The sequence below is a fragment of the Balaenoptera borealis genome (genome assembly GCF_965194805.1).
Source record: "Balaenoptera borealis genome assembly, chromosome: 13".
Lineage (NCBI taxonomy): Eukaryota > Metazoa > Chordata > Mammalia > Artiodactyla > Balaenopteridae > Balaenoptera > Balaenoptera borealis.
In genome coordinates, this window is record NC_138870.1 from 7,334,251 (window position 1) to 7,356,530 (window position 22,280).

Sequence of the window (22,280 nt, forward strand, 5' to 3'; positions counted from 1 at the left end):
TGGATTGATTTGTAGATGTTGAACCACCCTTGAATCCCTGGAATAAATCCCGCTTGATCATGGCGGGATTCTTTGATTCTTTAAGGTACTGTTGAATTTGGTTTGCTGCTATTTTGTTGAGGATATTTGCATGTATGTTCATCGGGGATATCAGCCTATAATTCTCTGTTCTTGTAGTGTTCTTTCTGGCTTTGTTATCAGGATAATGCTTGCCTTGTAAAATGAGTTTGGAAGTGTTCCCTCTTCTTTTATTTTTGGAAGAGTTTGAGAAGGATTGGCATAACTCTTTAAATGTTTGTTAGAATTCACCAGTGAAGCCATCATGTCCTGGACTTTTGTTTGTTGAGAGATTTTTGATTACTGATTTGATCTCTTTACTAGTAATTGGTCTGTTCAGATTTTCTATTTTTTCATGATTCAGTTTTAGTTGGCTGTATGTTTGTAGGAATTTATCCATTTCTTCTTAGGTTGTCCAATTTGTTGGCATATATTGTTCATAGTAGTTTCTTATGAACCTTTATGTGGTAATGTCTCCTCTTTAACTTAAAATTTTATTTATTTGAGTCCTCTCTTTTTTTTCTTTTTCTTGGAAAGTTTAGCTATTGGTTTATTTATTTTATCTTTTCAAAAAAAAAAAAAAACCCACAGCTTTTAGTTTCATTGATCTTTTCTATTGATACAGAGCTGTTTCATCACCACAAAGATCTCCCTCATGCTACCCCTTTATGGTCACATTCTTTACTTTTTAATTTTCTTTTACAAGTTTAAAAAGACACTTTTGAAAGAACCAGCCTTTTCTCAGTTGTGCTAAGAGGTCAAGGGAATTGATTTTGAGTGTACCCACCTTTCAGCCAGAGAAAGGGGGAGACTAGATAAATGATGGGGGATGGTGAAGTTGTGGTCACAGGAACCACAGTGGAGGAACCCCAAAGGGGAGAACATAAACTTAAAGAGAGAGTGCCCTATTTTCTTCTTTCCTGGGGGTTCAGGTCCTGTTTGAAAAACCTCTTGTACTACAAGGGAATACAAATGACATAGAATACCAACAACTGTCAGTAAGGTGCTAGTTCTAATTTTAACCACTGTATTCTGTCTGACCTCCAAATAGGCTGTTTGCGGTCTCTGTCTTCCTTTATGTTTAGTGCGAAAGCAAATTATTTCTTTGGTCTTCACTGCTTGGGACTGAATTTGAAATATTTTTGGCACAATGCTCAGGTTTGTCTGGGCACTCTCTATTCATGGGTAAAATGAAAATGTTTCTTGATCTCTCTTGGACAGGAAGCAAGAAGAACCTAAGGTTTCCAACAGGAAAAAAAAAAAAAAGAGGATGGTTAGAATAAATATTCACAGAAGACAGGGACAAAAGCAAAGAAGTGCCTAAGTAGACAGTGGAGAGAAAACTCAGGATAAAAGAAAAACAATCCTGGGATCACTGGAGACCAGGGTCCCAAAGAAGCCCCAAAAGAGAGAATCTGGTCTTTTCATGGAACCAAGCAGAGGTAGTGAGAGGGGGGAAGGGCTGAACCCAAGAGGCTGGACAGAGATACACTTATTGAGATTTTGGAAAAAATTAACTCGGTTGGGCCTAGCTGAACTCTACATCTGCTTGGGCGTGTGTGTATGTGTCTACTTGTGACACAATTTAATGTAGAGTTTTTCCCCCAGCAATTTAAGAAGTTGTCTCAGTGTGTCTTAAGTGGCCCTGAGCCTTTTCCAGCCTCCTTTCCTGGTCCTTGGCTGCTTGTTTTGGCTTCCTATGCTGTCCTCACTATCATCTTTTATCCTTCAGTGTGAATAGAGATCAACTCACCAGGCTGACCTACATCTAAAGCTTTGAAGGACTTTTGCTCCTTCTTCATGATGTTTCAATGATCAGCCAGAAATGGGAGGAACTACTTGAGAGTGGGGTTTAAAATTGTCTTGGGACCCTGGAAATGCCTTTAATGATAGTAGCAATTTTTATTGCATTCCACCAGACTGACTAAAATGTGTGTCGGGACAGGAAAGGGGTAAAAATTGTGATTCTAAAATCATAGTCACAAAGAAGGATCCTCCCCTCTGATTGTGGATGTCAAGACAGTAAGACACCAGAGTATCGCTCCCCAGTACAGCTCATGATGTGCCTGACACTGAGTTAAGCCTGTTACATGTATTACCTCATTTACCTCTTTAATATATTTTTAAAAAAATTTTATTGAAGTATAGTTGATTTACAGTGTGTTAATTTCTGCTGTACAGCAAAATGATTCAGTTATATATATATATATATATTCATTTTTTTTCATATTCTTTCCATTATGGTTTATCACAGGATATCGAAAATAGTTCCCTGTGCTCTACAGTAGGACCTTGTAGTTTAGCCATTCCATATATAACAGTTTGCATCTGCTAGCCCCAAGCTCCCAATCTTTCCCTCCCCCACCCCACTGCTTGGCAATCAAAAGTCTGTTCTCTATGTCTGTGAGTCTGTTTCCGTTTCATAGATGTGTTCATTTGTGTCATATTTTAGATTCCACATATAAGTGATATCATATGGTATTTATCTTTCTCTTTCTGACTTACTTCACTTAGTATGATGATCTCTAGTTACATCCATGTTGCTGCAAATGGCATTCTTTCATTCTTTTTTATGGCTGTAACTCTTTAATATTTATATGAGATTGCATGAGATACTATTGTATAAGATTTGTATGCGATACTATTATTACCCCCATTTTATAGACAAAGAAACCGAGGCTCGGAGAGGTTAAGTAACTTGCTAAGCTACCATGGATAGAAAGTGGCCAGGTAGTTTGGCCCCAGAGCCAATTCCCTGAACTCTGGTGCCCTCCTGCTGCTCTCTCAATTGGTGACGGTATTTCCCCCCTGACAGCCTCCCTTTCACTGGGCCTTCCGTGATCCTCACTGCCACGTACAGCCCATCCTCCCCCTCTTTTCTCAGCCTCTCAGCTTTGAAGCTCATGTCATCAGACTATCTTATGCACATCTACTCATTGTTACAGTCACCTCCTGGGACCCACGTCATTCCCCTCATTTCTCAATGACCTTTGTTCCTGATTCACTGTCATTCTAACACTATTCCTGTCTTAATTTTTGGCAGTTTCAACATACAGATAGGTGATCCTTCTAAAACTGTGGCCCTGTGGTTCCATGAATCTTCTCCAACAATCTTATCTTCCACTCTACCTCAGCCACACACTCCCATGTTCATGCCTAGATAGACCCTGTCATTACCAATACCTGAAACCTCTCCAGTAATCTCAACTTCACACACCCCATTCTTTTGCCATCACCTCCTACTCTTCCAGGTCTGTTCCTATAGGGCCACACTTTCTATATACCATGACACCAGGAACCCTAATACATCAAATCTTCTGCATATTTACTGCGTATCACCCACTTCGTGCCCAATCCCCTCTTTGCCCGGCTTAAATTCTATATAATAACTCTCTTGCATACATTTTGGACTCCCTTGCCCTTCTATGGTTTCAATATATTCACTTGGCAAAATCGAATCTGTTTCCTCTATGCCTGTATCGGTGCAGCTGATATTGGCTGGGGGAAAACACATGACCGAGCTCATACAACTGTCTCACAGAAGTGAGAACAACTGTCTCACTTTTAAGTCATGATCTTGAATCTCAAGTGGGCCCTTATGCTCCCAGGTGATCAAAATTCCCTAACCTGTTCTGTCTTCCACTCTCCTGGATGACTATTTCATTCCTTCTTCTCTCTCCTCAAATCCCCAAATCCTTCTCTATCCACACTTTCAGCTGATGACCTTATTTTCTACTTGACCAAGACAAATGAAGAATTAAAAGAGAACGTCGACACATTCCTACCACCACACCTACTGAAATGGCAGCATCTTAAACTCTGCTTGCCTGTTACCCTAGATAACGTATCCATGCTTCCACCTGGATTCCATCTCACCCCTCCTCCACACATCATCATCATTTTCCCTCTCTATTATGAAATTCCCATCAGCATATAGACATGTTGCTATTTCCCTAATCTTTAAAAACAATCTTCCCTTGACTCCAGTTCCTCTGAAAGCTTGCCCTATTTCTTTGTTCCCTTTTGCAGGAAATTCCTTGAAATCATTGATTATTACCCTCTGTCTCCACTTCTTCTTCCGCTCTCTCTCCAACTCCAGTCTGCCTTTTGTCCCCATTGTTCCACCAAACTGTGCTTTTCTGCATCACCTCTGACTTTGACATTTGACATTGCTTTATCCCAGGATCAATCCTCTGTCTTCATCTTGACCTATAAGTGACATTTGCCCAGTTGATCAAGTGATCACTCCTTGGCCTTGATGCACTTTCTTTCTTTGGCTTCTGAAATTTTGGACTCTCTGGGTTTTCCTCCTACCTCAGTGGTCACTGCCTTAGTCAGCTCAGGTTTCCATAACAAAATACCATAGACTGGGTGGCGTAAACAGTAGACATAAGACCAAGGTCAAGGTGCTGGCAGATTCAGTTCCTGGTGAAGTCCCGCTTCCTGGCTTGCAGACAGAGCCTCACTGGGTGCTCACATGGCCTTTCCTTGGTACTTGTGTGGGGAGAGAAATCTTCCTCTTCTTGTAAGTGCACTAATCACATCATGAGGGGCTTACCCGGATGACCTAATCTGAACCCAGTTACTTCCCAAAGACCCCATCTCCAAACACCATCATGTTGGAAGTTAAGGCTCCAACATATGAATTTTGAGGGGGGGAGCAGGGGTGGACACAGACATTCATTCCATAGCAGTCACTATTTCTGGGCCTCCTCTGCTGATTTTTGCTGTTCTCCCAGACTTTTGATTCTGGTGTGTCTCAGGGCATAGTCATTGGTCTTTTTCTCTTCTCTATCCAACTTCACTTCCTTGGAGGCCTCATTCAAGCGGTGGCTTTAAACACCCATCTCTATACCTACCAATGACTCTGAAATTTACATTTTTAGCTCAGACCTCTTCCATCAACTCCAAATTTATACATCAAACAGCCTATTCAGCACCTCTCCTTGGGTGTCTAATAGACATGTTTATAACTTTTTGAACACACAGGATACAGTTATTACAATTGTTTTACTGTCCCAGTCTGCTAACTCTTACATCTGTATCAGTTTTGGTTGGTTTTGGTGGATTTTTCTCCTCATCATGGATCATATTTTCCTGCTTCTTTGTACATCTCATATTCTCTGATTGGGTGCCAGACTGTGAATTTTATCATGTTGGGTGCTGGATATTTTTGTAATTCTGTAAATATTTTTGGGCTTTGTTCTGGGACTCAGTTAAGTTACTGGGAAACAGTTTGATCCTTTTGGTCTCGCTTTTAACATTTGTTAGCTGGGACCAGAGCAGCATTTAACCTAGGGCCCATTGTTCCCTGCTACTGAGGCAAGACCTTTCTGCATACCCTACCCAATGCCCCATAAATTCTAAGGTTTTCCAGTCTGGCTGGTGGGATCAGGCTCTGTTCCCAGCCCTGGTGATTGCTGGGTACGATTACTTTTTTTTTTTTAAATTTTTATTGGAGTATAGTTGATTTACAATGTTGTGTTAGTTTCAGGTATACAGCAAAGTGAATCAGTTTTACATATGCATATACATATGTCCACTCTTTTTTTTTTTTTTTTTTTTAGATTCTTTTCACATATAGGCCATTGCAGAGTATTGAGCAGAGTTCCTTGTGCTGTACAGCAGGTTCTTACTAGTTATCTATTTTATATATAGCAGTGTGTATATGTCAATCCCAATCTCCTAATTTATCCCTCCTCCTTTATCTCCTGGTAACCATAAGTTTGCTTTCTACATTTATGACTCTACTTCTGTTTTGTAAATAAGTTCATTTGTACACTTTTTTTTAGATTCCACATATAAGCGATATCATATGATACTTGTCTTTCTGTGTCTGACTTACTTCACTCAGTATGACAATCTCTAGCTCTATCCATGTTGCTGCAAATGGCATTATTTTGTTCTTTTTAATGGATGAGTAATATTCCATTGTGTATATGTACCACATCTTCCTTTTATTTTTTTTAACATCTCTATTGGAGTATAATTGCTTTACAATGTTGTGTTAGTTTCTGCTGTATAACAAGGTGAATCAGCTATACTTATACATATATCCCCATATCCCCTCCCTCTTGCGTCTCCCTCCCACCCTCCTTATTCTACCCCTCTAGGTAGTTGCAGAGCACTGAACTGATCTCCTTGTGCTATGCAGCTGCTTCCCACTAGCTATCTATTTTACATTTGGTAGTGTATATATGTCAATGCTACTCTCTCACTTCGTCCCAGCTTACCCTTTTCCCTCCCCTTGTCCTCAAGTCCATTCTCTACAGTTGTATCTTTATTCTTGTCCTGCCCCTAGGTTCATCAGTACCATTATTTATTTATTTATTTTTAGATTCCATATTTATGTGTTCGCATACGGTATTTGTTTTTCTCTTTCTGACTTACTTCACTCTGTATGACAGACTCTAGGTCCATCCACCTCACTACAAATAACTCAATTTCGTTTCTTTTTATGGCTGAGTAATATTCCATTGTATATATGTGCCACATCTTCGTTATCCACTCCTCTGTTGATGGACATTTAGGTTGCTTCCATATCCTGGCTATTGTAAATAGTGCTGCAATGAACATTGGGGTGCGTGTATCTTTTCGAATTATGGTTTTCTCCAGGTATATACCCAGGAGTGGGGTTGCTGGGTCATATGGTAGTTCTATTTTTAGTTTTTTAAGGAACCTCCATACTGTTCTCCATAGTGGCTGTATCAATTTACATTCCCACCAACAGTGTAGGAGAGTTCCCTTTTCTCCACATCCTCTCCAGCATTTATTGTTTGTAGATTTTTTGATGATGGCCGTTCTGACCGGCGTGAGGTGATACCTCATTGTAGTTTTTTGATACCTCATTTTCATTTCTCTAATAATTAGTGATGTTGAGCATCTTTTCATGTGCTTTTTGGCCATCTGTAGGGTACTATTACCTTTCATCATCTCATAAGGCTTTCTTCTCCATCCTTCAGTAATTTCCTTGCCTGTGGGTGAATACTTGTAGGGATCTTATGGTGTTTTCTCTGTGTGGCTGTCTCCTCTCTGATACTCAGTTCTGTGCACTTCGGCTCTGTCTCCTCAACTCAGGGAGTCCGCTGAGCCCTGCTTGGGTTTCTCCTTCTAGCACCTCAGCTTGGAACCTCTCTCAAGGCAGTAAGCTGGGGCAATCACAGGGTTCGGTCTCCCAGGAATCATTGTCTTTGGTACCTGAAGTCCATGTCTTGAAAACCGTTGTTTCATATATTTGATGTTTTTGTTGTTGTTGCTGTTGTTTGTTTGTTTCAGGAGGGTGGGTCAATCTGATCCCTGTTATTCCATTTTGGCCCTAATCAGATAGGCATTTATTAAAAACTCAACATGTTCAAAACAGGACTCATGTTTTTCATCAAACCTCCTCCCCTGGTAATCTTCTGCATCTAGTTGACTTCTCTCTTTTTCTCATTCTTCTCTCTCCAGTATTTACTCCGTCACGAAATCTTTTGGCTCTCTGCAAATTTTATCCATAATATGACTACTTTGCATCACCTCCACTGCTGCCACTGGGTCTGAGCTACCATCACTTCTTGCTGGATTACCAAAATTGCCTCCTAACTGGTCCCTTTTATGTTTTTTTCCACATAGAGTCTGACCTCAATTCAGCAGCCAGAGTGAGCCTTTCAAAATGTAAGTTTGTATTACTCTGCTTTGGCTGCCTTTGTAATTCCCTAGTGGATCTAGCATGTTCTTGCCTCAGGGCCTTTGCACTGGTTGTTCTCTCTTCCTGGAATGCTTTCCACCTAGATCGCTGAATATCTAACTTCTTTCAATCTTTGCTAAATGTCAACTTTCTCAATGAGGCTATTTCCTTAAAATTTTTTTTAATTAAAAATATTTTAATACAGCTTTGTACCTGTTTTTTGGAATAGATAAAACATCTACATGGCTCAAAATTTTGAAAGATAGGAAGAGAATACAGTGATAACTTTTCTTCTCCCCCAGAGACCACCACCATTTCTTATATAACCTTCCAGCAATATTTTATACATATAAAGCAATATAAAACCACTCTTCTTTTTTATACAAATGGTAGTATTTTATATACACTGTTCTGCTTTTCATTTCTCTTAGAGATTGAATGGCTACATTGTATTCCATTATTTGGATATTCCATAATTTACTTGAAACTTTGGTACCAGACCTTTCAGAATTCAGGATTCTAATACATTGCTATTATGAACAATGCTGGGTTGTCTAACCTTGTACATAGGTCATTTAACTCATATGTGAGAATATCTGTGGGAAAAATTCATGGAAGTGGAATTGCGGGGTCAAAGGCATGTGGATTGGTAATTTTGATTACATGTTGCCAAATTGCTGTTTATAGAGTTTGTACCAATTTACATTAAAAAAGAATTCATGAGTGTCTGTTTTCTCTACGTCTTCACCAATATAATATATTATCTTTGCCAATCTTACTGGTAAAAAGATAGTGTTTTAATTTAAATATTTTCCTTATTATGAGTTAGGTTAACCCCCAAAGTCCAAAAGCAATTTTTTTTTTTTTCTGTTAGTTTTCTATTCACAGAGTATTGGTTTTGTCCTTATTTTTCTACTCCAGTGCACTTGAAGAATAAGATGCACGTGACTTTGTGGGAAAAGAGTGGGAACTAGAAAGGTCAGAGCAGTCACTGGATTCTCCTGAGATCACATTTGATGATTACAGTAAGGACCAGGGACTCAGAATCTTAAATTTGCCAGGAACCTTAGAAATAACATAGAATTGAATTTTTAAATTTTAACCATTTCCATCTCCTCCACCCACTGAACTCCTGCCTCCATTAGAGTCCTGAAGGTGTTTCATTTCTGAAAACATTTCTAACCATTAAAAGAACTGCAGGACTTCCCTGGTGGCACAGTGGTTAAGAATCCGCCTGCTAATGCAGGGGACATGGGTTCGAGCCCTGGTCCGGGAAGATCCCACATACTGTGGAGCAACTAAACCCGTGCGCCACAACTACTGAGCCTGAGCTCTAGAGCCCGCGAGCCACAACTACTGAGCTCACATGCCGCAACTACTGGAGCCCGCGCGCCTAGAGCCCCAGCTCTGAAACAAGAGAAGCCACCGCAATGAGAAGCCCGTGCACCACAACGAAGAGAAGCCCCCGCTCACCACAACTAGAGAAAGCCTGCACGCAGCAACGAAGACCCAACAATGAAAACCCAACGCAGCCAAAAATAAATAAATAAATAAATAAATTTATTAAAAAAAAACCAAACTGCAATCAATGTATGCTCCTTAAATGTAACCCACACCACTTGTGTATGCTTTTGTGTAGACTATATGAGAAAACGTTTTCATTTCCACCTATACAAGTCCACAATCCTAACATCTAAAATGCTCTTAAAAACAGAAAGTGTTTTAATAAGTTTGGCACCAAAACTTATTTAGTGGCAAAACCTGACAGTAACTGGTGGGTAGTTGTCTAGAGCCCTTATCTATCTCACTTACTGTGAATGTTCAAATGTTTTTCAGAATTATTCATCTGTGTTCTTACAGGGTGTTGCTGGGGCCATTACATTACATTACATAGATGGTATATTGCATTTCTGAAATCTGTAAAATCTTGAACATTGAAAGGCATTTGGCCTTGAGGGTGTCAGCTAAGGGATTGTGGACCCGAATTTGGACTTAAAAACTCGTCATTACTTGGGAATGTTTTAACTCTGCCTTGGTCTTCTTGAGTTCAGGCCTGTGTGAGTCAGCTCGTGTAAAGTTGTTCAGACGAGTCCAGAAGAGTCAGTTGTGCAATAATATCATGATAATATTCTACCATAAATACTTATAATGCTTATCCCAAGTTCTGGGTACTTCTCTGGTCTTTAAATATATCTTAAAGAATACAAATTATTTTAAAATATTGTTAGTGACTCAACTTGGGAACCAAAATTTCATATCACTCCTCTCTTAAGGAATATTTAGAGACTGGAAAGTGAGCTGTTAAAAAAGCTCTTATACCTGCAACTATGCATGTGGGAAAATAAGGATTTTCTTCATATTGTACAAGCAAAACAAAATACAGAAATAAATTGTTATCTACGACTCTAATTGTAAATGTGGGCATAAACTTAATTGTTCTCATTGCCTTCCTAAGGAAAATATTTTAAATATGATCTCATTAAATATTTTTATATTTATTAAATACTGCTTTTAATTCATTTTACACAATGGGCTTTCTCATAAAATTTTATTTGGAAGGAGTTCTATTCAATTACCCGATGGTTATAGAAATGGAAGAGGACAGTGCTAGCTAGAGATTGTGGAATGTATCTTCTGCAGCCCTGGGGCGGGGGTGGGGGGAATAAAGGTGACCTTTGGGTTGTTTCAGGTGGAGGGTGTGGATGGGATTATAGAAAAGAGGATTTATTTCACACAGTGTCTTTCTGCATCAGTGATTTTAATATGGATTCTTAGTGGTTGTCAACAACTGGTTAGATTATTTTTTTTTCTTTTTTTTACACACTGCTCTTCGGATTCTGACCTAGTGAATTCTGGGCTCAGTCCTCCTCCCCCATCTCTTTCTTGATCCAGTCCACGTAGTTGAGTAGTTTGGTGTAGAACCCGTACCCCCTGCTGCAGCCGATGCCCCAGGATACGATGCCTGTCGCCACCCAGCGATCATTTTTCTCATCCCTCACTGCAAAGACCCCTCCGCTATCCCCTTGACAGGCATCTTGCTTTAGAGTCGGGTCCCCAGAACAGAACATGTTTTCAGAAAACACATCTTTCCTATTTTTTTTCCGGAGCCAACTCTCACAAACCTCTCGCTTAGCGATGGGCAGACGGACAAACCTGAGGTTGTGAGAAAGTCTCTCCTCCATGATCCCAAAGCCACTGACATAGCCCATGAGACCCTGGTCATAGAAGGTCTCGTTGTCGGGGAGGCAGATGGGGAGGAGGTTGGGGCCCAGGGTGACACTATTTTCCAGCTCCAGGAGGGCGATGTCCCCCTCGAAATTGTGGGACTCTTCCTGGCGGTAGTTGGGGTGGACGCTGACCCTGCGGACGGGGTGGTTGGCCAGCTTGGTGATCTCTTCCACGTTGACGTGGCCCAGGAACACGTCCACGGTGGCGTTGCCCTGCGCTTCGTAGTCCTTGGGGTAGAGGGTGTGCGCGGCCGTGAGGATCCAGCGGTCGCCCAGCAGCGCGCCGCCCCCTCGCCCGTGGATGTTGGTGAAGGCCTGCCAGGGGAAGTTGCCCAGCTTGGCCTTCTGGCCCCCGACAATGCGTTGCTTGTGCTCCACAGGGTTGACGGGTTTCCCGCACACTGGGGAGGAGAAGGGGGGGGCGGCGGGGGGAGGAGAAGGGGGAGGGGGGAGGAGAAGGGGGCGGGGGGCGAGGAGAAGGGGGCGGGGGGGAGGAGAAGGGGGCGGGGGGAGAAGGGGGCGGGGGGGGGGAGAAGTCAGCGCCCGGCACCGCGGGCTGGCCCCTCCCCTTCGCCCCCTCTTTTTGGCTCAGGGCCCTTTCTTCTCTCTCCTCCCTCCCTAGTCTTCCGTCTTTGGCGTCTGGTCAGCCTCTTCTCCTCGTTCTTGTTTATTCTTCCTGGGGCTTTTCTCGCTCTTTTTTTTTCTTTCTCTTTTTCTTTTTGGCCGCGCCGCGGGACCCGTGCCCCCTGCAGTGGGGGCGTGGAGTCTTAACCACTGGACCGCTAGGGAAGTCCCTCTTGCTCTTTTTTTTTATTCCTGATCTCCCACCTGCTCAGTGAAAAGTCCAGGAATGTCGGGACAGGTCCAGATCTCTGGGTGCCTCTGCCCTTCTGCTGGGGCGTCTCCTCGCCTTTTTCCTGATTCCTCCCTCACCCCATGTCTACCTTCAGCTTCAAGCTGGAGTGCCTCTCCCGTCTCTGTGCCATGCCTCCTCGGAGGCCCTGCAAGGCTGCCAGGGCCACAGAGGACGGCGGAGGGTTTCCACTCACCTGGCAAACACCGAGGCATCTTCTCTCCGGCCAGCTCATTCTTCCAAATGCCCTGAGCTGTGCAGGTGTACCGCCCTGAGGGGAGAGGGGCTGCGTTCAGGCTGGGAGGTCGTGGGCAGGGGCCAGTGAGCACACAAGTGCGGAGAGGGAGAGGACAAGAATCAAAGGGAAAGTTTCAAATATATGTGGATGGGATATTGAAAGTGTTAAGAGGCTCCATACGTATATTTTTGTTTTAATGCTAAGTGGAAAAATCAGAATACTTAACTATTATATTCGACATGATCCCTATTTGTGAAAGTAGACACAAAACCTGCAAGGAACTTATCAAACTTCCATCAGTGATTGCATCTTGGTGCTGGGTAGTAGATGTTAATGGTAGCTATGGTTTTTGGGTTTTTTTTTTTTTGGCGGTGCTGGGTGGATCTTAGTTCCCCAACCAGGGATTGAACCCACACCCTTGGCAGTGAAAGAGTGGAGTCCTAACCACTGGACCGCCAGGGAATTCCTGGTAGCTATGTTTGCTGATCACGGACAGTGTGCCGGTGCTCATTGCTCAGAACTTTATCTGCATTATCTCATTTAAGCACCACCGTGAGGCTTTCAGATATGCATCATTATCCCCACCTTAGAGACGAGGAAACTGAGTTTAAATAATCTGCACAAGGTCACATAATTTCTAAGTGCCAGAACCAAGATGCAAAGTGGGGGTTGTCTGACTTCAAAGCTCAGCTCTTAAGTAACACCTTGAATAGCCTATAAATAAGATTTTTTCCCTTTTTTTGCATGTTTCACACCTATTGTACAAAGCATGTGATTTCTTTTATTAAAAAAAAGTTTTAAAGATACCCATAGATGAGTTTGAGAGTAATTTAGTAAACCTAAATGCAGAAGTTCACAACATAGCAGCCTGAGAGGGTATGTGGGGAGAAAGCTGAGGAAGTCTCACTGATAAAGCTGTAGTGGTGGTAATGGTGATGGTGGTGATGGTGATGGTAGTGGTGATGGTGGTGGTGATGGTGGTGGTGGTGGTGGTAGTGGTGATGGTGGTGGTGATGGTGGTGGTGGTGGTGGCAGTGGTGATGGTGGTAGTGATGGTGGTGGTGGTAGTGGTGGTGGTGGTGGTAGTGGTGATGGTGGTGGCGGTGATGGTGGTGATTGTGATGGTGGTGGTGGTGGTGGTGATGGTGGTGGTGGTGATGGTAGTGTGGTGGTGGTGATGGTGGTGGTGGTAGTGGTGATGGTGATGATGGTAGTGGTGATGGTGGTAGTGGTGGTGGTGATGGTGGTGGTGGTGATGGTAGTGGTGTGGTGGTGGTGATGGTGATGATGGTAGTGGTGATGGTGGTAGTGGTGGTGGTGATGGTGGTGGTGGTGATGGTGGTGATGGTAGTGGTGTGGTGGTGGTGATGGTGATGATGGTAGTGGTGATGGTGGTAGTGGTGGTGGTGATGGTGGTGATGGTGGTGGTAGTGGTGATGGTGGTAGTGGTGATGGTGGTGGTGATGGTGGTGGTGGTGATGGTAGTGGTGATGGTGGTTGTGGTGGTGGTGGTGATGGTGATGGTGGTGATGGTAGTGGTGATGGTGGTGGTGGTGGTGGTGGTGAGAAGAAGCTGTTTATGAGATTCAAGTCTTTCTTTGTATCAGCTCAGGTGTTTCCTTCTTCAGCTTTGTTAGATGCCTCTTGGTACCTCTGAAGCCAGTGCCCTAGATAAATATCTTAATATTCACTTTGTAGGGATTCTACTGGAAAAAATTGCAGAAGATGTCCCAACAAGAGGGAGAAGACTGCCTCCCTCAGTCTTCTCCCTCCCCATGAGAAGATTTGCATGGGTCCCTACCTCGCTCAGACATGCTTCTGCCATCTCTGGTTTGCATCTTGTAATACGGCTCGTGGCAGTAGTACTGGATACGGGCCTGGTAGGTGTTCACCCCCGTTGTGGTGGTGTAATTGAAGGCTCCGTTAGGCAAGCTTCGGGGCTGCCCGCAGTTCTTGACTTGGAGAGAACACAGGGCCGTATGAGAGCTGGGAAGGATTGTTCCGGAACTTCAGTGGGAGGAATGTGAGCAGTCTGCCCACAGAGCAGGAGTGGACCCACAGAACATGCTGAGAACCTTCGGGAAATATGGTGAGTGGGGGGCTCTCGTGATGTACGGGAACTGGATACAATGAAATTCAGCTCTGGGTACAGCCTGTCAGTCCTGCTGAGATGAGGGCTGACTGGTTCCTGGATGGGCCAGAGGCTTCAAAGGACAAGTCAGGGGAGGGTCTTTCTGGGGAGATGCTTAGGTCGGACCCTTCTTCCCTTCTCCTAGGGGGAGACACATCCCTGAGTTGCAACTTACTCTTGCACCTGGGCATGGCGCGATGCCATGTGCCATCATCCTGGCAGACAGCTGTGAAGGACAGGAGCGCCTGTTTCCCCTGTTTGATCAGAGATAGAGGTGCTGTTAGTACAAGGAGGTGCTGCAGCTCCCTTCCGGTCCTCGCCCACACGGGAGCAGCAGGGATGCAAAGTCATCTCTCAAGCCCTCAAACCTTAGCACCCATGGACGTGGCTCCTTGGTCCTTCTTCCTAGCCGGTCCTTTCAGACCAGACTTACACATGGGCGCACATGAGCCACACAGCAGGAAGTCAGACCTAGGGCTAGTTGTTAGACCCAATAATCCTCTCTCTAGACTCTTGCCTGTTTCCACTGAGGTCCAATTGAACCCCACAATTTTAAATTAAAAAAACAACAAGCCCAGTTGTGTGTTCTCTGCATTGAAACAAAAGTTTCTGCCCTGAAGTAGGACCATGTTTCTCTTCCTCTGGAGCACCCTGCATCACCTCATCGCCCCTAGACTGTAGTCTTCTTAAGGACAAGGGCCTTTCCTAAAATACTAGCACAGCCCAGCCACTTTCAAGGGTGCTTGAGGATGCTGACGTATGCTAAGTGCTGTCGTAGGTGAGCGGATGGCAGGGACCAGGGCGGGAGATGGCCCCCTCTGAAATGAAAAGTAACTGGACAAAATGAATGAGTTTTATTAAGATCAACAGTCATCCCAGACAATTCCCCCTGGAACAGATTGCAAGAGAGTGTGTATGAGGACTAGGATGTCCCAGTGAAATGTAAATAATATGAGATAAACCGTGTGACTTGTTTTAAACTCTATGATGTGAATGACAAATGCCAAGGTAAGGGTGCGGGTGGCGTAGGGTGGCGTAGGACGTGGTGAGTTGTAACCTGAGCAGAGAGGAGGGGTCTAGGGCACTGAGTCCTTCCTGGAGCAAGGAGCAGTTACCTGGCTAACTCAGCTTGATGCAACATTCAAAGGTAAGCTCCAAGAAGCCTGCATGAATGTATGTTTCTTTTTACTGTCCTTCCCACATCCAGAACACTGCCTGACACTCAGTAACACTTAAAATGTTTGTTGGGTGACTTTGCTACAACTGAAGGACAAACCAAAGGTCTCTTCTCTGATTCAGAGTAGGTCTTGCAAGTGGTTCTTTTGAACAAAGACGGGATGTCCAGTCCCAGGTCCCTGGCCAGGGGTAACTCCAACTGCATGCTTTTTAAAAATAGCATTTTAGTTTACCAGCTTTTGTGAGATTGACCAGTGGAGAAAACCACATTCTTTCCTGAGTCTGCAAAGCTGAGGACAGGGTGGTGGACCTGGGGTAAGACCACCAATGTACAGAAAAGGAACCCCTTCTGGTTGTTAGGTGGGATGCTGCCCGATTCATGAATCATTGAATAAAGTCAGTTAGGTCTTAAAAAAAACCCCAAAATCCCAAGACCCAGAGCCCTGGGGCAAGAGGCAGGGGATTTGGTAGTAATCCTTGCTGTACACAATCCCGGCACTGTTGAGTCACTCCTTGCACTTCACCTCCGCCCCCGCCTCTTTGGTTCCTAACTCTACAATGACTTATTGGGCAAGGCCAGTAGCTCTTAAACTTGGCTGGGCATTAGTATCACCTGAGTAGCTTTTAGTAATCCTGATGCCCAGGTTGCATTCCAGACCCATAGACTAGTCTCTAGCAGGGGACCTGGACGTGAGTATTTTAAAATCCTAAGTGTTTCCAATGGGCAGTCAAGTTGGAACAGGCCAGGTGACCCTTCCAGCTCAAACATGTATGATTCTACTTGGGGCTGAGCCTCAATCTGCTGTGGGCCTGACTGTGTGAATTACTCCTGATGCTGGGCCAGTTCCTTCCCCTCAGCTGTGGCTCTTACCTCCATGAGCTGGTAGCCTTGTTTGCAGGTGGCGATGAAGTAGTCCCGGAACTCGTACTGAGGCTGCAGGTCCTGGATGATGGTGAACGAGTCTAGGGTCTTGGGCTGGGGGCACTTGATGGCTGTCAGGGAAAGCGGAGGGCACATTTATGGCAGAGCCACTGGCCTTCTTTCTACCCACTACATCCTGCCCCCTTGCTGGCCAGTGAGGGGCCCCGGGCAGCCTTACTTTCGCTGGTGTAGTGCAGCTTCCAGCCCTGGCTGTCCCCTGACTCGTCCGTGAAGAACAGCAGGTCCACGGAGTTGCTGCTGGTGTCAATGGGCTCCGGCCTTTGCTTCCCACAGAACTCACCGATGTTCCTCTCGTTGGCATAGATCTGATGGGGGAGGAGGGAGGGTCACCTCTCCAGTTCAGACACTTTTCCCCAGGGCTGGGGCGGTGGTGCTGGTGGTGGGGATCCTGCTTTGTGTATGTTTTCAGCTGGAGGGTAAAAGGGATCCCCAGTACCCAGCTGCCAGGTGTGTAGGAACTTGCCCAACTCATGTGTGATGTTGGCCATTTCTGCACCAATTGGCCAGAGGGTCCAGCAGGAAGGAGCGATGAGAGGAGCCACGTGGCAATGGGGAGGAGAGGACAGGATCTCTGGGGGTGGGGAGGTCTGCTGTACCTGTAGCTGGTCGTAGGGACAGTGTACTTGCTGGTGGTCATCGATTTCGAAAGGCTCCAGGAACTTGAGTTGGAGGGTGAGGCCCCGCTCTACCCGGATGCTGTAGTTGCAGCGTAGGTCGGGGGGGTAGGGCTGGGGGTACTCCAGGCTGGAGATGTAGCCCGACGGCTCTGTGAACAGCTCGCTGCTGCACTCGGCTGTGAGAGCAAAGCCGGGAGGGGGGTCACCCGGAGACTCGGGCTGGCCCGGTGAGCCCTCGCTCAGTCCCTGCCTCCCAACCCTGACCTCACCCTGGCAGGAATGCCTGTCCTTCTGAAGCTCATAGCCTGGACGGCAGGAACAGAAATAGCCACCAATGTAGTTGTGACACAGGTGCTGGCACCGGGGCTGGGGATTCTCCTCGACCAAGTTGAGCTGGGAGGCACATTCGTCCAGGTCTGGAAGAGATTCCGGAAGGAAGGATTCAGTTCCTGCCGGGGGACTTCTGTGGTGGCGCTGGTCTCAGCGAGGTCACTCACCAGAGGCCTAAATAGACAAAGTCAGCTCCTGGCCACCTGGACCTCCCGGCCCCTCTAACGCTTTCTGGGAACTGCCCAGTGGGGACAGGGCCCAGGTGGACAGCCGTCTTCTGGAAAAAGCTCTCTTGGGAAAAGCAAGGAAGGCCAGGCTTCCTGCTTCTTTGGAGTCAAGGTTCTCCTTTTCCGGCCCCCGTGCAATATGAGGCCTGGAACCCGGGCACAGGGACCACTCACCCACAGCTTGGTAGTAGGCCAGGAAGCCCTTGTAGAACATGATGGTGCCGTTCTCCTCGTTGGAGAAATCCGTGTGGAAGGTCAGCAGCATCTTGTTCCCTTGGGACATAAATTCCTTCCTTCCTGGAGGGTTGCCCAGTGGAGAGCCCAGCTGCCCACAGAACCTCCCCAGGGTTTTCTTATCGGCAGAGATCTGGTGGAAGAAGGACAGTGGGGTAGGAAGACAGTTGTTGAGGGGACACGTCCCACGTGGAGGGTCAGTGAAGGTCATCCTTCTCTTGTCCCAACGAGCGGATCATGCTTCCTTGCTGGACGGCCTCCAGCTGCTCTCTGCCTGCTGGGCTCTGGCTGTTGCCAGCTTCCCCAGGTGCCTTTGCTCTGTCCCCTGCATCTCCATCCGCTAACTCTGCACGTTATCCTGTCCCCCAAACATCGTCCCTCCCCTTTTATGACCCCCAGCATGTTTCAGACCTTTCTTCACTCCCATCTCCTCCTGTGCCTGCCTCCCACTGGAATCCTGGTGGCCTCTATCTTTCCTTCATCCCTAGAGCCTGGATTGTCTGCTTTACCTTCTGTCCTGTCCTTCCACCTCGCCTTAGTCAAACCACTCACGTCCAGCCATGCCTCGTGATGGACTCAGCTGAACGTGAGCCTCTGGGGCCTGGTAGCCTTAGCAAGCGTGGCCGAACTTCCCTTACCTCTTTCTTCACAGACTCCTTAACGCCTCCAAAGCAGAAGACATCCCTCCCCCCACCTCATTCTTCACCATCCCTGCCACCAAGACCCCTCGCCTCCAACACTGCCGTCTCAAGTCCTCTGGGCTAAGATGTTTCATTTTCATGTTATTCCCTTATAACCTCCAGCAGGTCTCCTTGGAATAGTATTTACGGGCTGTGTGCACGCTCTACCTGAATCCTGAGTCAAGAATCTCATTGTTATTGGATGTAGAAAGATGGGACTGGGACGGTGCCCTTGGTCATGACAGAGGTGAGGAGACTGAGCTCCCTGTCCTTGCTGAAGCCTATGCTTGAGCCACGACCATGAACGTCTCCCTTCCCCACGTCCCTGCGTTCCTGGTGAGGTGGCAGCCAAGGTGATACTCTCCATGGAAACAGGGAAACTGAGTCACAGCGATTTCCCAAAGACTCCTAGCAAGTAAGAAGATGGGGAAGGTTTTTCTGATTCCGGTAGGCAGTACATTTCCTGAGAGTGGGGCCCGTACCTTCCCTCTGTGTCTCTCCCCTCAGCGCTCCCCTAGGGGCTCTCAAAGCAGTGGACACCCATCCACGGCATCACTTGACTTTCAGAACCCCACTTGGCCATCAGCTTTTACAGGCTTGGGGCTTTGTCCACAGGTGGGGGTCTTATCCAGGGTGGTCAGAACACAAGTTCCCAAGTTCCAGAGACACCCAGCTCTCCCTCTGCCCACCCAACCTGACCCCCTACCTTGACATAGTCATAGAAACAGCCTTCCGAAGGCTCCAGGTCAAACTGCCAGAAGACGAGCTTCACCCTGTATCCCGTGGGGACCGTGATCACAGTGGTGGTCTCAAAGTTGTCGGGGTAAGGCTTGGGGTACAGAGGCGAAGTCACTTCCCCATAGAGCTTCCGAGGGGTGAAGACGGAGCCTCCCACCCTGCAGAACAGGACTGGCACCAGGACGTATAAGAGCCACCTGCCAAAAAGAGAAAAGGTATCTGTAGGGCTGGAGGGGTGCAGCAGCCTTGCGTTTTGGGCAGGGGCTGCGGAGGGGGTGGGGATGATCATACCGCCGGGGGTTTTTCTCTCTGCCCATTCTAGACCTCACAGAGATGTTCTGGGGGGCGGGGGCGGGTGGAGTGGGGAGGCTGGTCTCTGCAGCTGCGGCACTGGGTGTTCCTCCCCAGGGCAGTGTCCAGTCCAGAGGTCATCACACTCCCTCCACCTCTGTCCCCAGCCTCCTCCTCTGCCCTGTCCCATCACTCCCCTCCCCTTCCCGGAATAGGGCTGGCTTGGGACCAGTTAATTGAGGGTGAGGGTTTCCAGTCATGGCTCTCTGAAAGGGCTCCCAAAGGCTCAGCAAAGGCCTCTGGGAGAAACCACCTACGGAAGATGGTTTCAGGCACAAAAGGACGTCTCTCCAGGGCCGAGTGGGTCCCCCATCTCGCTGCTCCCTAGGAGCTGGAGGAGGAAGACCAGGTGGCATCACCTCCTGGGTCTGAGGTCTCCTTTTGTCCTCAGGAGGAGGGATGGGGGGAATGAGTTTGCATGTGTGCACGCATGTGCACGTTGGAAAGGGTAAGGTATATACGGAGGGGAAGTGTGTTCTCACCTCCCTGAGTAAATCTGGTTGCCTCCCGTGCCCGGGATTCTCTGCTCTGGCTTCTCCCTCCCTCCTTGGTCCCCATCAGTCTTACTCACATTTCTCAAGGCCTGTTTTTGGGTCCCTGACTCTCCAGACAGCGTCTTCATCCACTCTGCGTCCAGGGAGAGCAGGGTCACGCAGAGGAGGGAAGGGGGAGGGAATGAGGGGGAAAAGGGGGGGACCATTACGGGAGGAATGTTGGAGGGAATGAACTATTTGCATAAACAAAACCGAAAAAAAAAAAAAATCTGTTTCCAGTGTAATTTAGTTTTGGTTTTGAAATCTCTGATGGTGGTGCCACCTGCTGGCCACATGGGGAAGGTCTAGAGATGGGTCTGCATTTTTAGGGACAGAAAAGCCTTTGGTTGGAGGCCCAGATTTCCGTTTCTAAATCTGATGGGAATTCCCTCTTTCTTCAGGAACCTTCCCGGGGTCTGATGTTGTTGTACCAGGTTCCTACCAAAAGGGCAGTGGAGATTGCAGTTGAGGGTGACTCTCTTTCCTGGACCCTTCCTGTCCTCAGTTGCCTGGCAGCCCTGGTCTGGGAACAGCCAGGGTTTCAATGCCCAGGATGATGTGACAGGAACAAGGGCTGGAGAAGGGTAGTGCAGGAGGGCACAGAGGAGAATGAAGTTTGGTTGCCCTGGGGTCCTGGCCTACTTCACTCATCAGTGACACGTAGAGCAGGGATTGCTGTGACCCCGAAGCAGCACCAGGCTCTGTTTCAAGACCCTTCTTCCCCACCTCAGTGAACTCAGGCCTGCCAATGAACTTGTCTCTTAGAGAAGCAAGGGCAGCTGAGGACAGGATAGACACATCCTCTTATCCTCAGAAACTGGTCAAGAATTTGAGCCCCTGAGTGTCACAGCTGCCTAGGGGTGGGCACACAGTGTGGCTGTAGACCACTAGTGACTTTGTCTTTTCTGAGAGAAGGCCAGGCCCCTGGGAGGGAGAAAGGGCTCTTGTCTCTCTTGTCCTCCAGGCCATCGTGTTCTGTTTTAAACCTTTGCTCTTTGGGGAAGACTTTCTTCAACTCTCCAGGGCTCAGAGACCCTATGGCGGTGTGCTCCACAGGGAGACACAGATCCAGAACAGGCCTCTGAGTTCTCAGGCCTCTGTAGTCCATCCTGCTTGTTTCCCCTATTAGATTAATCCCTCCATCTCTCCACCCACCCACCTGCTCACTTATCCATTTGGAAGCTACCTATTTAAAGTGCCAGGCACTTTCCCAGGCACTGGGCTCACGAAGATGTGGCAGCTTCCTATTAGGCAGTGACCAAGTCATCACTGAATGTAGTTTGAGAGCAGGCATGTGGGAGAGGCAAGATCAGCCCAGGTTGGAGGGTTGGAGGATTTCCAGCAGGTTTATATGTCAGAGCTGAGGAATGAATCTGCCGGCGGGGCTGATCCATGACATGATCCAGGCATGATCCGTGGCCTTATCAGGTGAGGAAGGACAAAAGATAGGGAAGAAGGATAAGGAGCAGGTCAGGAGGCAAGAAAGAAGGGGAATCTTGTCTAGCAAATTGCACATTAGTATCTGGACAGCAGTATGTGCTGTGTGTTTACCACGGGGCAGGATGGCAGATATACAGGTAGAGGAGGTGGTCCAAGAAGGGAAGTCTTGGCAGAAACTCTCCCATTCCTCCTAGGGGTTCTGAGTTCTGTCCTGGTACCATGTAGCGCGACTGGAAACTGACAAGCTTGGACCTCATTAGCTCAGTCCCAGTGGGATTCCCACTCTGCCCAACCACACAAAATAACCTCGACTTACATGTTGTGTTATACCCTTGATGTACACCAAGGACAGCAAGAAGAAACAGCCATGTGAAGATTGCTCAGGCATTTGTTTTGAAACCAGTATTGAAGACATTGTTCTATTGATCATTCCTTTTAAGGTTTGATTCTGGGGAGAAAAAAAGTTTCTCTCTTAACATAATGGTATGTTTCCCACTGTGGATATATTTACATCTATATATCTATATACCTGTACCTATAACTATATCTGCCTGTACCTGTCTATATCTAGACATGTCTAGATCTAGATGTATAGATATGTATAGCTATATATTTTTTGCCTTGGCAGAGAGAAACTCATCATGTTCTCAATAATAAAAATAAAGAAGACAGGGACTTCCTTGGTGGCGCAGTGGTTGAGAATCCGCCTGCCAATGCAGGGGACATGGGTTCGAGCCCTGGTCCGGGAAGATCCCACATGCCACGGAGCAATTGAGCCCGTGCGCCACAACTACTGAACCTGCGCTCTAGAGCCCGTGAGCCACAACTACTGAGCCCGC

The 22,280-nt window shown here is 46.7% G+C and overlaps 1 protein-coding gene across 2 annotated transcripts; it reads right to left on the bottom strand.

Annotated features, from left to right (window-relative positions):
- Window positions 1-10,462: 10,462 nt before the first annotated feature.
- C1R (complement C1r) lies at window positions 10,463-20,194 on the bottom strand. Of its 2 annotated transcripts, none has more exons than XM_082349188.1 (11): window positions 20,040-20,194; window positions 19,086-19,314; window positions 17,640-17,832; window positions 17,178-17,324; window positions 16,888-17,084; window positions 16,449-16,596; window positions 16,220-16,341; window positions 14,348-14,426; window positions 13,843-13,998; window positions 12,000-12,074; window positions 10,463-11,351 (listed from the first exon to the last, which is right to left on the bottom strand). In XM_082349188.1, coding segments are annotated over exons 1-11 (2,118 nt in total). In that variant the 5' UTR covers window positions 20,042-20,194; the 3' UTR covers window positions 10,463-10,581. The 2 variants fall into 2 exon arrangements, with proteins under 2 accessions (XP_082205314.1, XP_082205313.1); XM_082349187.1 differs by lacking the exon at window positions 20,040-20,194 and adding an exon at window positions 19,409-19,510.
- Between the last annotated feature and the right edge of the window lie 2,086 nt (window positions 20,195-22,280).

Excerpts from the sequence above, each read along its gene's own strand:
- C1R (XM_082349187.1), bottom strand. The coding sequence starts at position 19,434 with ATGGGCAGAGAGAAAAACCCCCGGCG. Across the intron at positions 19,315-19,408 it reads AGAGAGAAAAACCCCCGGCG|GTGGCTCTTATACGTCCTGG; the intron begins GTATGATCATCC and ends TCTTTTTGGCAG. Across the intron at positions 16,342-16,448 it reads GCTGCACTACACCAGCGAAA|CCATCAAGTGCCCCCAGCCC; the intron begins GTAAGGCTGCCC and ends TTTCCCTGACAG.